General features: G+C 40.2%; 1 protein-coding gene across 1 annotated transcript in view; it reads right to left on the bottom strand.

Annotated features, from left to right (window-relative positions):
• Nucleotides 1-8,311: 8,311 nt before the first annotated feature.
• The window catches only part of LOC138982349 (reticulophagy regulator 3-like), a 35,155-nt gene continuing 27,253 nt past the window's right edge, over nt 8,312-16,213 (bottom strand). Inside the window, exons 7-8 of the mRNA XM_070355599.1 lie at nt 13,198-13,464; nt 8,312-11,173 (exon numbers count right to left, since the gene is read on the bottom strand). Of these exons, the coding sequence (XP_070211700.1) occupies nt 10,551-11,173; nt 13,198-13,464 (890 nt within the window). The 3' untranslated portion in view covers nt 8,312-10,550. The remainder of the gene's footprint in view (nt 11,174-13,197; nt 13,465-16,213) is intronic.

Below are 16,213 nucleotides of genomic sequence, written 5' to 3'. Positions count from 1 at the left end.
GTTCGATGTGTGTGTGTGTGTGAAAAGAAAAATGAGTTTTGTTCCCCCCCCCCCCCCCCACACACACACGGACGTTTGCTCCCGCTTGTTCGTAAGTCATAAACAGTGAAAGATGAATGACCAAATAAGAACATCAGTTTAATGACCACAATTTACACTTCAGCAAGCTTAGTGTCCCTTTATGAGCCATAGGAGTCCCTTCCTCTCCCAAACCAACGCCGCTTGCGATCCAAAATCATCCTTACCCATACAATAATGTCGAATAAATTTGTACACATTTCTCTCATTAATAATACCCAGTAACCGCGTGTGCTTAGGCCTTTGTTTTGGCATAACGTCCGTTGGTACAGTATAAGAACCTAGTTCCCTCTCTCGCCTTTTTCTCAAGATTTCTTTTCATTCAAAATAACCGAACAGTATATAATTGAATATCCCTGCTACCACAATGAAAGGTACCCTGGCCATCCACCTCATAACTCCACTATTTGCCCCTTCAAAAACATGTTTTGCCTTTTAACAGACCACAAAATGCTCGAACCTAAAACAGAACTGAAAACACCACCCAAACATCCTTGAATCAAGGAAAAACGATTAATGTGTGCATTCATTCGGCCCCGACGTGAAAAACACCAAATTTCGCCTTCGCACACGTTGTTTCAACACGCATCCCAGACCGCTGCGCGGAAAAGTGACGTCACTCTAGTCTTGGTTTTGAACTTCGTACGCGTCCGTCTTCTGCAAAGACTTATGAGCATCTGAGATGGTTCCCGACAAAAATAACTTTAAATCCACGCCTATCAAAGATTTATTTATTTTGTCTTCAAAAGCTATTTGCAAAATGAACAATCTATATGTCCATGACACATCATTTGATTAAAGTGAACTCGACTTAACAGCAAAGAGCAATTTCTATCTTCCGTTTTGGCGACGACGACAAATTGCTCCATTTTCCAGTCGGAACGGCTCACAAAGGCGCTGTCCCGACTGTGTGAGAGGGAAAAAAGAAGGTCAAAGTGGCTACCATACAATACCTTAGTCGAATAATGGAAAACATAATACAGTTTATATCCGTATTTTCCAGTCAAATATCATGTTTTTCCGTTGTCTTTTTGTTCTCCTGTTTCATTTACAGAGGATTCACTTATGACTTGTCACATGAAGATAATTCACAACTGCTGTGTTGTCACATGTTCCTACTATATTGTAAATGTTGATGCCTGAATAAACCATTAAGAAAAAAAAGAAGGTCACCGTCACTTGTCGTCGTGCTGAGTTGTCGGCCGTCTTCCCCGCAACGTCTATACTGACAAACTCACACACACATACACACAGTCTCATCAATCAAGAAAACGCAAAGCAGTAATGTTCTCTATTTGCCTTTATGTGTCGCAGTTGTATAATGATCAAAACAATCCTACGCACCAAAGTAGTCATACAGTGCTGAATAACTTTCAGTGGAACAGAAATAATGTGAGCAGAGAAACATAAAAGTTATGAGACAATAGCACTGCACAACATGCAACATCAAGCCTGGCGTAAATGACAGATTCACCTTTGAAACTTACCTTCACATTTTAGCTTCACAGTCCTTGTCTTGTTTTGTTTCCTGGCCAGTCCTTGTTTTCTTTTTCTTTTTACGTTTCTGTGACATGAGAAATTTTTCTTTGTAAAATATATTGAAAATATAACAAGGAGTGAAGTAGATCATAGTCTAAATTTTGTAGAAATTAGAAAAGGTATTTCTGTAAGTAGCTTTTATCTCAGAAATATTCCAGTTTTCAGTGGTGCTACTAAATGTTCAGCTTTTTGCCACATTCATAGTTTAGAAATACTGAGAATTTGCAGAAGAAGAAATAAGTATTGAAATAATGTTGTACCTGCGATGTGGGGCCCCTCTGATGAGAAGACACCTCCCAATTAAAGGACACCATCCGTTGTCCCTCTGTCTATTAACTATACCAAAACATACCTGTCATGACAGACCACCTGCAGTGTAGGGACAATTCTGGCTGGTCCCAAGGGTGTCCTTTCATCACAGGTGCCACTGTAATATCTTTTGACTGGGATAACTGCCAATTTTTCTTGAAATGGCACGACTGTCCTGTAAATACTCTTCTGCATTGCCTACATTGCAACTGGAACAGTGAAAATCTTTATTTGGTGTTTAACGTCGTTTTCAACCATTCAAGGTTATATCGCGACGGAGGGAAGGGGGGAGATGGGATAGAGCCACTTGTCAATTGTTTCTTGTTCACAAAAGCACTAATCAAAAATTTGCTCCAGGGGCTTGCAACGTAGTACAATATATTTACCTTACTGGGAGAATGCAAGTTTCCAGTACAAAGGACTTAACATTTCTTACATACTGCTTGACTAAAATCTTTACAAACATTGACTATATTCTATACAAGAAACATTTAACAAGGGTAAAAGGAGAAACAGAATCCGTTGGTCGCCTCTTACGACATGCTGGGGAGCATCGGGTAAATTCTTTCTCGTCCTAACCAATATGGGACTCCCCCTAACCCGCGGGGGGCAACAGTGAAAAAAAAGAAAACAAAGTTCCTTGACTGGTAACATCTATTGCCGTGTGCGGGTGAAAATGCAAAGCCAAAAGTAAACAGCAATACATGTACACACAAACAAAAGCTACAATCGTCAGGCTCAGCTAAACATTTATTTGAATTCCTTGAAAACAAAATGGCAACATGTCACAAAGAACACAAGTACAAATTTAACACCTCATTCCTAAAACTACAATCACTATGCCTGTTTGCAAACCAAACCAAACCAAAAACAAAGCAAATCTTACTCGGTTATGGCTCTAGAATTTGCACAGTCATTATGATATGATTACTTAAATTTAAGTTAAGTGAATCTGTTGTAAGTGCATACACCTCATACCTATGGTAACTGGTAACTATGGTTGTACGTGTATCTCACTCAGCAAAGAGAAGGAATTCTCTATTTTATGAAACGGAAAAAAAACATGCTACATGTACTTACGTTATGTGTGAGTGTGCGTTTCTGGGTGGGTGTGCATGCCAATGAACAAGACATTACGAATACATAGAATTTAAATTCAAAATGGCCTGGTTTTTAAAAGAAGAAACATAGAAAGTCAAATGCTTTTCTAGCTTCTAGTGGCATATGTAGAACAACTGTACGTCTTAACACTTTCGCGACGGGAGGTGACTATATTAGTAATAGCGCTGCAACGCCCACGGACGGGAAGTGACTATTTTAGTATTAGACATACAAGGTACACGACTCGTGATTGCTTCCCGGTTTTTGAAGCTTGCAGTAAATTGAGTTGTTTCCCTTGACACACTTGGTGTGCCCTTCCGCCATATGCAAAATTAGCCTGGTTTGTGCGGTTTTTTCGAGAAAAAAAATGAATTGAAGGCGAGCCTTGTCACGGGAGGAGATTCTCCGGATGTTGGATCTTGAGGACCCTGTAGATCATGATTCCGACGTGTTGTTTTCGCCTCAAGAAAGCGATAATAGCAGTGATATTGAGGAAGAAACAGTCCTGTTGTTGCTGCTAGTATGAGTCGGCAAACTACACGTGTTAGGGTGGTACTGCATGAATCTTCGAATGTGTAGTTGCAAGGGGGGCGTGGCAGCACTGATAACAATGGATGGCTGGAGCCTAATCCTTTTGGAAATGTTCATAGGTGTACAGTTGGGACTTTGTTGTGAAAATGTGACTTATATTCAATATGGATTACCTAGACATCATTTGGTGAGTGTCAGAGTTTTGTTTCATTTGAGTCAGGATGCTGTGAGTGAATGCGGGATTTGCTTGTTTTTTTCTTTGTACTGTCTCCTTATTTCTGTGTAGAATTTTAACAATATTTCAGCTGATTCATAGGTTTTACACCTTGTTTGGTTATAAAATTATTTATAATACTTTCTGTTAAAAAATAACTTTTAAAAAAGCAGTGGAAAAGAAAACACACACAAAAAAACACAAATTATCCCCCTTTCACCCCCCCTTTGCTAAAACAAATTGCGTGACAAACTTATAAATAGCACGACTGAACTGGGCATCCATTTTTTAATTAGTACACAAAATTTGGTGGTGATTGGACTTAATTCAAGCTTGCTAGACAGATTTCTTTACAGTTACTGTTTTTTGGGAAGTTTCTTGATGGCAAGCTTGGGCAGGCAGGACGTTAACGCCGTGGCAATGCTAGTCACAATAGTGTTAATGACATTACCTATCAACGGATGTGCACACATGGATGTAAAAATGTTTAATAAAACATATCTAGCACAGCAGGTTCTGCTAAAAATACCCTCAACTTGTGATGCTGCCTTTTGCTGCAATGACATTTTTTTCTTCACAGGCATGTCCTTTTTGCAAGCATGTGTTTACAGACACAAGTCATGTATGTCACCGACTGATTCTTCAGAAAGAGGCCACTGTGCTCACCGAGGAGAGACAAGCAACACAGAACATTCAAAAGGGCAACATGATCTAGAGCCATCTTTCACACTAAAATCCAGCAGTTTTTAGCATAAGCATGCAGTTTTCATCAATATCAGGAGTCAAACAAATTACAGTTATGTGAATTCCTTACTGATACATAAAACATGCGGATATACTAAATATACTCCAAGAAAGTTACCAAGCAAACAGCACTTTTGTTGTTACATTCTTGTATTTGTTTAACTGCACTTGATCCTCATGCAATAATGACAATGAACAACAGCAGATCTTGGGAAAAAATGAATAGACACTGATACAACTTTTCAAGTATATGCTAGAAATGAAATCAGATCGAAGTAAATCTTTCTTTCTTTCTTTATTTGGTGTTTAACGTCGTTTTCAACCGTTCAAGGTTATATCGCGACGGGGAAAGGGGGGGGATGAGATAGAGCCACTTGTCAATTGTTTCTTGTTCACAAAAGCACTAATCAAAAAATTGCTCCAGGGGCTTGCAACGTAGTACAATATATGACCGTACTGGGAGAATGCAAGTTTCCAGTACAAAGGACTTAACATTTCTTACATATACTGCTTGACTAAAATCTTTACAAACATTGACTATATTCAATACAAGAAACACTTAACAAGGGTAAAAGGAGAAACAGAATCCGTTAGTCGCCTCTTACGACATGCTGGGGAGCATCAGGTAAATTCTTCCCCCTAACCCGCGGGGGGATAGATCGAAGTAAATAAACACACAGAAATAGTTAAAAATGATCATACAGACTCAGAGAAACATAGACACAGCAGATAAGCAACTTTCCAAACAAAAGCAAGGAGAAAAAAAGGTTGTTCTCATAAAAATATATAGATGCACATCACAAAAGTAAATTCTCGTTCGGGCTTTTTTGCAATTTAAGTAAATGGATTTACAATATCAGGGGAAAAAATGAACATATCACAAATACTGACTGACCTTTTCACTCAAATTCTTCAATGTAATATTCAAATTTACTTATGTCACAAACAAACAAACCCAAACTTATCACAGGCACAGGTGCAAAGGTAACACTAAAGAAAGATTTTTAAAGACATAAGACATTACTTTAAATACATCAGACATAAGACTTTATTACAAATTTCCACACAACCTATACTGAAAGCAGCCAGACTGTACACAAATAACTATTTCGTTACCACATCATTTTCCGGAATGAAGATTTGTTGGAAATATTGGGGTCACACACTTAACTAATCTTTACATTCACTGTACACTAAGAAGGTGTCCACTGAAATGGTGACAAAGATCTGTTCCTATGATGAACAACGAGGCATCACATTCTCATACACTGAGCGCTTTATATAAAGGCTGCTGTGGAAATCTCAAAAAGCACATGAACTACTATGGTATGCAATGTGCAACCAAAAAACATGAGCATGTAATGAGATCTACCTGCCCCTTGATAAGGAACAATTGTGCATGTTACAGGACTACACTAAACAGCAACTTGACTGGGATCAGCAGGTTACACATCACTGAAGATAGTTCTTGTTTCCTTTCATACAGCCAGAATAATACATTTAATAATACATTTTACATTGAATACTTGGTATCACCGAGCACATTTCTTTTGACCAAATATCTAAACTCTGCTAAGCTAATTTTTTTGAATCAAATACCTCAAATGTCATATAACACATTTCTTTCCATCAAACAGCAGAGAAAAGGTTAAGAAGATTACCGTCTATCACATGTACTGATAATGTTATGGACATACAAATCAATAATCCTTTCAGGTGAAAAAAAGTGTAAATGTTTATATACCTATCCTTAATCTCCTTTCTTTCTTTCTTTATTTGGTGTTTAACGTCGTTTTCAACCACGAAGGTTATATCACGACGGGGAAAGGGGGGAGATGGGATAGAGCCACTTGTCAATTGTTTCTTGTTCACAAAAGCACTAATCAAAAATTTGCTCCAGGGGCTTGCAACGTAGTACAATGTATTACCTTACTGGGAGAATGCAAGTTTCCAGTACAAAGGACTTATTTCTTACATACTGCCTGACTAAAATCCCTTAATCTCCTTTACATCGACAAATTCATTGGAGACCTAATATGTCCTATGGGAAGTCTCCAATCTTATTGCACAACCATTACTTGCTCCTCACTAAAAACATCCTCTAAATTACGCAAGTTGAAACCCGGAGGTCTCCGTCAAAGCACAAACACTACATTAACATTCCCTGTGCTAAAAACGGTACACACAATGACAAATAAGCCATGTCACGTGAAACATTTATGATGAAATACATTGTGTATAAATCCAAGTCCAAGCTCTATTCTATTGCAGGACCAAGCTAGTGAAGTACACTATAAATGCAAGAACCGGGTGCAGTTCCATTCTCTTTCAAACATGGATTGTGTATGCTAGATCTCACAGACCCCCATAGTTCAGGCAGCACAAATGTTGGGCCACACACAGTCAGTGAACTGCACTAAAAAATAGCCCACACACTTCTTGCACTATCTCATCTGCAAGCAAACAAGAGGCAAGGACATGGGCTTCCCTGTTTGTGTTGTGCAGTGTCATGAATGATTATCAACAAAGAGCATACAGGCAAATCCAGCTAACTCACAAACGGTTAAGTCAAAAATTCGCTTAGCACACAAAGAAATTCTGGTCCGGAATTATCCCTCTTTATCTATGTGTACAAAGTACCCTTACGTAAGTCGAAAGACGGATAGCACACAACAGAAAGTCAGTCCCAAAGACAAAGTTTACTCTATATTTACTACAGCAACTCGAAACACGAAAAATGGCGTCTCACACTAGCGCATTGTGTAACCTTATTCCCTGAACTTCTCTACACGGACGCCACACCGACTGACCAGTCGGCACGCAATAAAGTATGAACTGAAGTTAGGAGGGGGCGAGGAGTAAGGAGGGGGCGAGGAGTAAGGAGAATTATCCAACTCCAAGAAAACATTCTAAAAAAAGTGGGGAAGTGGTGACAAGGCAGTGAACGCACTCACCATGCACTGACATCATACGAAAGCAGCCACACAAACACAGCACAGAGGCAGAGGCAGGTACTAGGTGTGCAGATGCTTTGTGAGAATAAGCGTTGAAAACCAGTTTGAATAAAAAAAACCAGCAGATAGAGCCGCATGTCATAATCATTCTTCTTGTCTGGCTTTATTGACTGCATGCCGATCTTGTGGCAGTGACTTTTCACTCTTCAGTCGGACTGTACACAAACCGCTCTCACTCTCCCTCACTGACTACCCTAAGCCCTGACAACTGATCCTTGGAAATTGTGTGGAAGAGTACACCTCTCTATTTCTCTCCAATGCTCTTCCTGCTGACTTCAGTGACACCGGACACTGAGTTTAGCCAGCCCCCCCCCCCCCCCTCTCTCTCTCTCTCTCTCTCTCTCCCCAGCCATGTACTGTTTGGTGCTGTGGCCAGAGAGGTGTCACCGGCTAATTGAGGCCAGCTGCACTGTTCACTCAGAGCAAAACTAGTTGACTGTGTCTAACTTTTGACAAAGCAACACAACTGAAGGGTTCACAGATTAGGTAACCGACTCACTGGTCAAGGCTGCAGGGAAACAAGAGTATCTTGTCAATGAAAGAGGTTACACACAGATACGCGATGCTGAGAACGGTGGCCGATTTTTCACTCTCTTTCTCGGAGGGCCTTCATCATTGCAGGGACTGCTGTAAAGAAATGCTTGCTCAGAAACTAACTCTTTTTGCATTGAAACATGCACCAGAACTGGTGGACACCATCGACAATGTCAAACATGAAATCGAAGTAGTTTGCTTGAGGAAACGGTCGTCAGCAACTCAAACTTCTCTGTTTTCTTTTTTTAAGAAAATCTGAGGTGACTTTCTTTGTGGCCCCGCCCCCTCCCTCTGTAAGGACCCCCCTCCATAAGGACCGATTTTTGTCAACATTTTCAAGGTCGCTAGAGAGGGGTTCCACTGTACTATGACCAAGTCGAAATTTCGGATAGGACACAATAACAATTCGGTCCCTTCAATTTCGTCTTATCCGGATTTGCCTGTATGTGGAGCATTTCCTTCTATGCAATGGTGCTCACATTTACAACAAGCAAAAGAGGCACAGACGAGTATCTGAAGACGTGTTACACAGCAAGTGAAATAAAGTTCAGTAACCCTTATGAACTGAATTACAAAATCCCAATAACATTGTTTACTTGATTCTCAAATGTAAATACATGAACAAGAGACAGCAGGTGAGAAGAACAAGAACAAGATAACAGTGAAAATGTACTCACCAGTACCAGAAAATCATGTTAATTGTTCATTTTTCTGGTACTGGTACATGTTAACTGTTCGTGTTTCTGGTACTGGCGAGTACATTTTCACTGTTGTCTTGTTCTCTTTAAAGACCAAGAGCGAAGCTGCAATTCATCTGCCCTCAAAGTCCAAGTACCAAAACCAATCTTTTGTTACTCAAAGAACAATGAGAAGAAAACCATGATACAAAAGATGGAACAAAAAACAACAAAAAATATTGTAGTAAAAAATGTGTGGCTTTAGACTTCCAGCAGAGTGGTCCAACCTTTGATTTTTCTAATCAAGTAATCAGGACTTTCCATAACTTGACACTTTGTAGAAGGAAAACAGAGTAAGGTATGAGCTCAACCTTTGTGTGTGTTTGATTCACTGTTGAAACTTGAACCACCGAAAGTCACCTTGCATCAACAGTGATTTTTCTTTTTTCTTTTTACTTCTTTTCATTACTGTAGGTTCATTAACTTTGGATTAGACTATTCTGCCTTTCACACCGATACCATTAGATTGTTTGTATAATGAAAAAAGCCATGCATAAGCAATCGGTTAATATACTCCGTACGACCTCTTTCTCTCACTCGCTCTCTCTGTCTCTCTCTCTCATCTGGCATAGAGTTAATGTAGAGATATATTTTTCAAGATGTCGACTTTCTCACAAAAGAATAACATATGGCTTCACTTGCACTATAGTTCACCCTTTGCATTTTACAGATAACGATTTTAAAATTATTACAATGTGAACACAAATGACATTACTTTTCTTTTTTGGTGTTTGTCGTTTTCAACCACGAAGGTTATATCGCGACGGGGAAAGGGGGGGAGATGGGATAGAGCCACTTGTTAATTGTTTCTTGTTCACAAAAGCACTAATAAAAAAATTGCTCCAGGGGCTTGCAAAGTAGTACAATATATTACCTTACTGGGAGAATGCAAGTTTCCAGTACAAAGGACTTAACATTTCTTACATACTACAAATGACATTAAAAACTTCAACAAATACCTAGAGAAATAGAAAGAAGGCACCAATCTACACACCTACATGGCAATATATTAGAGTGCTAAAAGTTGCAAGAAGGAACAGACAACACCGATATGATCTAATCCTGGAATGATAAAACCACAACTTGTTAAAATTAACATTATGTTCACACAATCACGAAGACTAGCAGTCTTACAAATGTTTGAAGTCATGAACACCGCTGATATCATGAAATGACCACAATGAAATGAATGTTAGAAAAGACAAATAAAGAAGAGAAGATGGTAAGAGTCAAGTTAAGTCAGATAGCATGATCACCATGCGGTTACAGGAGATGTCCTTGGAACAAATCTTGCCATTTCAGTTTTAGGGGAACCCTCCAACACCACTTAAACTTGACAAGATCAAATCTCAAAGTCTTCAAAACACAACCAGATCAGAAAAAAACTAACAGAAAAGAGGGCGCAAAGGCAAATAAATTCATCTTTAGTAAAGTGTTAGGTCTTGGACATTTATGAGATTTGAATATATTTGTCAATGACACACAGTGTACTATCCTCTTCAATGACACAGTGTCACACAATTATAACATAGCAAAAAGAATGCACCAAACAAAAACAAAAATAACACCACACAACTGCACAACCAACAAAACTGTAAAAGATGTTCACATCACAAATTCTATTGAGATGAAACAAATCTACCTATATTACTGCTCCTATACAAATTGAAGCAAACAGAAGAACCCTGAAGGGAAGTACACACAAACACAACATAGACAGAAGGACAAGAAGGAAAAAGACATGTCAGGTTATTGGGGGGTTGTGGCTGGTTCCCCCCCTTCTCCTTCCAGATCGTCCAAAAAGTCAAAGTCTTTCTCAATCTCTGCCACTTCATTGTTGATAGTGTCATCAAGAACATTCTCGTTTTCATCATCGTCACTGGGCTCACACCCTTCCTCATCTTCGGTGATGGTAGGTTCTGGCGTGGCAAAGTCTATGCTTTCCCCCTCGGGGGTTTTGGTGTAGGTGATTTTGGTGCCTGTGTGCGGCAAGCGGCCTGATGACTGCGCTTGCTGCCCACTGGCCATTCCCATCACCCCTTGCAGGGCCGTCTCCATCATGGACGTCAGGGTCCTGGTCACCAGGGTGCTGGTCAGGGCCGCCGTCGCTGCATCCGTGCCAGACGACAAAACCGTCTGTGCTGCCATATCAGGAAAGCTGAGATCTTTTGACAAGCCAGATTCATCATCGGAATCAGAATCCTCGAAGTGGGAGGGTTCAAAGGGCATGTCTGAGCCGTCCAACCCAGGCAATCCTTTGGGTCGTGCTGCAGACGCAGGGGTGAAGGAGAGGAGATCATCATCAGAATGGTCGAGGTCGTCGAAAGAGGGCATTGCGTCTACATCCAGGCTGAAATCCTCTGTGTGTCTCTCTGAGATGTAAAAAAATAAGTCAGGGGTTAAATTCCTTCATTTAGATAAACTTAACAAAGTATGAGGATAGTCGAATACTCATCATGACAAACAACTACAGGAAAAACTTGAATGTACTAAACATCTACTGAGCTGGTTTTCCTAAGAACAGTGTGATCACACACACCACCATAAACTGAATCATGTCATACTGCCCCTCCCCATGTGCACATACATCCATCAAACCTGTTTAAGTGTACTTTTTTTCAACAAGCCTGCACTCACCCTTGTGTGCACTGTACTCGGTGAAAATTCAATGTAGTACCTGATGGTTGCCCAGTGGCAAATGTACAAATGAATAATGACATTGCAAGCATGCTTGTCTTTTACCACCAAGATGTGTAGTAATTCCATAATAAATGCAAAATCAATGGAAAAATACTTCCTATCTTTACGCCAAACAAACAGGTTACCAATTTGCTGATATCACATGGATAATGAACACCTCAAATATAATATTAACAAATGTTTGACATCTAAAATGACCAGAAGCAGGTTTAATCATACCGTGTATGTGTGCACGTCAACGAAGCTGCACCCCATACATTATATTCCACACACCATCCTCACTGTCACTTCTCTCGGTAGTAAATTGACTACAAACTGTCCACCCTCTGCTTTAACTTCTTTTCTGGCTCGTCTCCTGCTTACTTCTCTGAACTCCTCACCGTCTATTCTCCAGCAAGACAACTCCGTGCCTCTTCTGACTGTCGCATCCTCACCATTCCACACACCAAAACCAAAACATACGGACAACGCACTTTTACTTTCTGCGCACCCACACAATGGAATTCTCTCCCCTTGCACATCCGCCACTCTCAGTCACCCCAAGCATTCAAACGAGCACTTAAAACGCACCTCTTCAAGAAATACCCCTGATTTTGTTTTCTCAGTCCATCAGTAGGTTACATGTAGTGTATTTGTTGTTTTAGTGATAATGTGATAATGTATATAAAAAACGCTCGCGCTGGACCCGAGTACTCTTCAGACATTCACACACACACACACACACACACACACACACACACACACACACACACACACACACACACACACACACTCTCTCCCTCACTCCCTCCCTCTCTCTCTTTCTTTCTTACACACACACACACACACACACACATGAGTACAGACTCATGCACGCACACACACTAACACACACACACACACACACAAACACACACACACACACACACACACACAAACAGTAACACTAACACATGTGCACAAAATGAACACACACACACACACACCGCGCGAGAGAAAAAGACTACAGGGAGGCATTGACGTCAAAGACTTTCGACCGTGACGTAATTACGTCACTATTCTTGGTTTACGGTACCATTCGGCGGCTTTGCTACGAGTATGCCATAGTCTTGGTTGGCCGAGACCTTGCACCGTTCTATCAGACTGCCTGGCTGGCTGTTGCACCGCAAATTCCTCCCACCGCCAAGTCGGTTTTTTGTGGTTTATTTCGCATTTAGGTCCCAGGTAACATTATGAAGTTTTAATACGATCAATCGGACCTATTATCAAGTTAGTGTATCAACTTTTGAACGAGCTGCGCCCAGTAGTTTCCCAGCAATAAGCTGTTAAGTTGAGACACACACACACACACACAGACAGACAATTAAAGTCTGCTGAGCCCTAGTACTAGCGTACTCCGGGATAAACATCTAGGGCTGTTTTCAGTATTGTTGAAAACATGTTCTGTGTGATTAAGGGTATTCAGCTGGTATTTCCTTGTTTTCACTACCTATTTTATTCATGTTTTTATTACTTAGTTAGTGGAAGAATCTGTTGTAATGTATGTTTGATGGTGTATGCTTTTAATTAAGCGTTGCTGACTATGAATGTAGATGTAAATGCTTGTATAACTGTGTTTTAATTTTAAGTGTGTCAAGCGCAAAGAGCATAATTATGATGTTATGATGTTGCGCTATATAAATTCTCATTTATTATTATTATTATTATTATTACTCACCATCATCACTGTTGTCAATAGAGGGTTCCTTGGACAGCGTGGGAATGGAGGGAGTGCCCCCTGTCCCTTCGTCCTCGCTGTCAGTGATTGCGCGGGCCAGGGCAGCCGTGGTCACAGGGTCAAGGCTGGGCTCGAAATCCTCCTCTTCCACTTCCTCCACCACCTGGGCAAGCATGCCTGAGCGACCGTCACGCCCCACTGGTCCACCAGACACAGACACCTGAGCTGTGGTGAGGCCTGTCTGGTTGCCATTCTGGTCTTCCCCTCCTGAAAAACATTACAAAGTAGCCTTATAGTCTTCTGGAAAGCTACTCTGACTGACATTTAATGTCCATTCATCATACTTCATAAAAGGAAAAGGGAACGTGTCTGTTTAGCCTTGAGGAAAACTGGAAAATTAAGAGTTCATAATTTTTCAAAGTGTGAGCTGCTTCTCCTACAATACATTCTTTTTTTTTACCAACACTACAGAAAACTGAATTAATAACTTTAACTCAGTTTTAATGCTTACCTCTCTCCGATTCTGATAAATCCTAATTCAAATTCACTTTCAAATGAAACTGCTTAACTCATTCGCTGCGCGTCGGACCTGGAAGTCCGACACCTGTGTTTAGCGTTGGCTGCGTGCCGGCACTTGAGATCCGACGGATATCACGAATTTTTAACGGTGTAAACGGTCCTGCTGACCTAGGGAAACAACCCCTGCAATGAACTTCTATCTGTCTACAGTGGAACCATTCACTGTAAACAGTTCCTTCCCTTCAATTGTTGGGATTAATTTAATTTTGTTGGCGGTGTGCGACCCACGTGTTTTGACTTTTCAAAGATGGCGGATCGTTCTGCTGAGACGTAGTAACTTGAAAAGAGTGCTAGAACTTATTATTCAGTACGGTTCTGATCTTGACCTTAGCGATGATGATAGTGGAGATGATATTTTAGATTCTGGTGACGAGTTTGTGCCAATGGACGATCATTTGGGTGATGATTCGGCCAATGAAAGTGTCGATCATGACATTGTGTATGATGAACCCATGACGTAACAAGTTTTTTTGTTTTGCTTCAAATTGGATATTTTGCCTGGATATGAAGACAACAAAAGGTATGTACTTTCAAATGTTTCATATATTTTCTAAAAGAGTAAGTTCCAAACTTTGCAAAACATAAAGGTATGTAAGGTTATTTTGTGTTGTTGATTTTTAATAATTTTTTCAAAATGGCTCTAAATCGCGCGCTGGCAGGGAACACAGGGGAAATTTAGACGCGCTTTGAATGAGTTAACATGAGTTTCTATTCATTCAAATATGAACAGGGATATCTTTTTCATCTTAATAGCAATGGATTGAAATTGGGCAAACTCAGAAACAAAACGTTCACATCAGGGATGGCCAAATCACCCACCTGATCGCCAGGGGCGAGTTAAATATCCACCAGGCTAGTAGAAACCCGCTAAAAATTCTAATAAAATGCAAAACAACCGTTAGTTATGTACTACAGGGGACTTCCACTAAACTGCGGTCCAGTATATCGCGAATTCGGCTATATCGCGAAGACCTCTTGGACTCTCTTTTTTTTTTACATTTAGTCAAGTTTTGACTAAATGTTTTAACGTAGAGGGGGAATCGAGACGAGGGTCGTGGTGTATGTGCGTGTGTGTGTCTGTCTGTCTGTGTGTGTGTGTGTGTGTGTAGAGCGATTCAGACTAAACTACTGGACCGATCTTTATGAAATTTGACATGAGAGTTCCTGGGTATGATATCCCCATACGTTTTTTTCATTGAGAGTTCCTGGGTATGATATCCCCATACGTTTTTTTCATTTTTTTGATAAATGTCTTTGATGACGTCATATCCGGCTTTTCGTGAAAGTTGAGGCGGCACTGTCACACCCTCATTTTTCAACCAAATTGGTTGAAATTTTGGTCAAGTAATCTTCGACGAAGCCCGGACTTTGGTATTGCATTTCAGCGTGGTGGCTTAAAAATTAATTAATGACTTTGGTCATTAAAAATCTGAAAATTGTAAAAAAAAATTGTTTTTTATCAAATGATTCAAATTTACGTTTATCTTATTCTCCATCATTTTCTGATTCCAAAAACATATAAATATGTTATATTTGGATTAAAAACAAGCTCTGAAAATTAAATATATAAAAATTATTATCAAAATTAAGTTTTCCAAATCAAATTAAAAACACTTTCATCTTATTCCTTGTCGGTTCCTGATTCCAAAAACATATAGATATGATATGTTTGGATTAAAAACACGCTCAGGAAGTTAAAACAAAGAGAGGTACAGAAAAGCGTGCTATCCTTCTCAGCGCAAATACTACCCCGCTCTTCTTGTCAATTTCACTGCCTATGCCGTGAGCGGTGGACTGACGATGCTACGAGTATACGGTCTTGCTGCGTTGCATTGCGTTCAGTTTCATTCTGTGAGTTCGACAGCTACTTGACTAAATGTTGTATTTTCGCCTTTCGCGACTTGTTTTTTTTTGGTAGTGTGTGTCTGCTGTTCCGGTTTTGCTTTGTGAAGAAGCACGTTTTCTCTTGAGGATTTGTACTGCACGCCTCAAACTTCACATGACACCCCTTAGGCAGCATGGTTAGTGGTTGACCATCCTTCATTGTCTGCTGTGCAGTGAAGCATGCTGATTTATGACTTGTGTCCATCTAATTGCGCTGGCCAGGTGTTTCTCTCTCCTCCTTGTACTTTGCCTGGGTAGCAGAGACAGTATAGTAGACAGTGTACTAATCTTCTGGCAATCCCTCCTCCCTCACATTACACTGGCAAATATGCTGTACAATATTTTGCCCTTGTTTTTGGACTGGGGTTGTCAATTGCAGAGGGTAAGAGTGAGTGTTTGCAACAGCAGAGGTGAGTAGTTGTTATTGTCTTTCTCATACAACACCAAGAAAAACTTGGACAGTATCCATCCAATTCAAATTCTTGTTCACATGTTAAAACCGAGACTTTTTTTTTTTCCTGTGGACCCCTCCTTTAACAAAAGTATCGCGAAT

This window comes from Littorina saxatilis, linkage group LG12 (genome assembly GCF_037325665.1).
Source record: "Littorina saxatilis isolate snail1 linkage group LG12, US_GU_Lsax_2.0, whole genome shotgun sequence".
Classification (NCBI taxonomy): domain Eukaryota; kingdom Metazoa; phylum Mollusca; class Gastropoda; order Littorinimorpha; family Littorinidae; genus Littorina; species Littorina saxatilis.
Note: the sequence above shows the minus strand (reverse complement) of the source record. Positions and strands in the feature narration are given on the sequence as shown.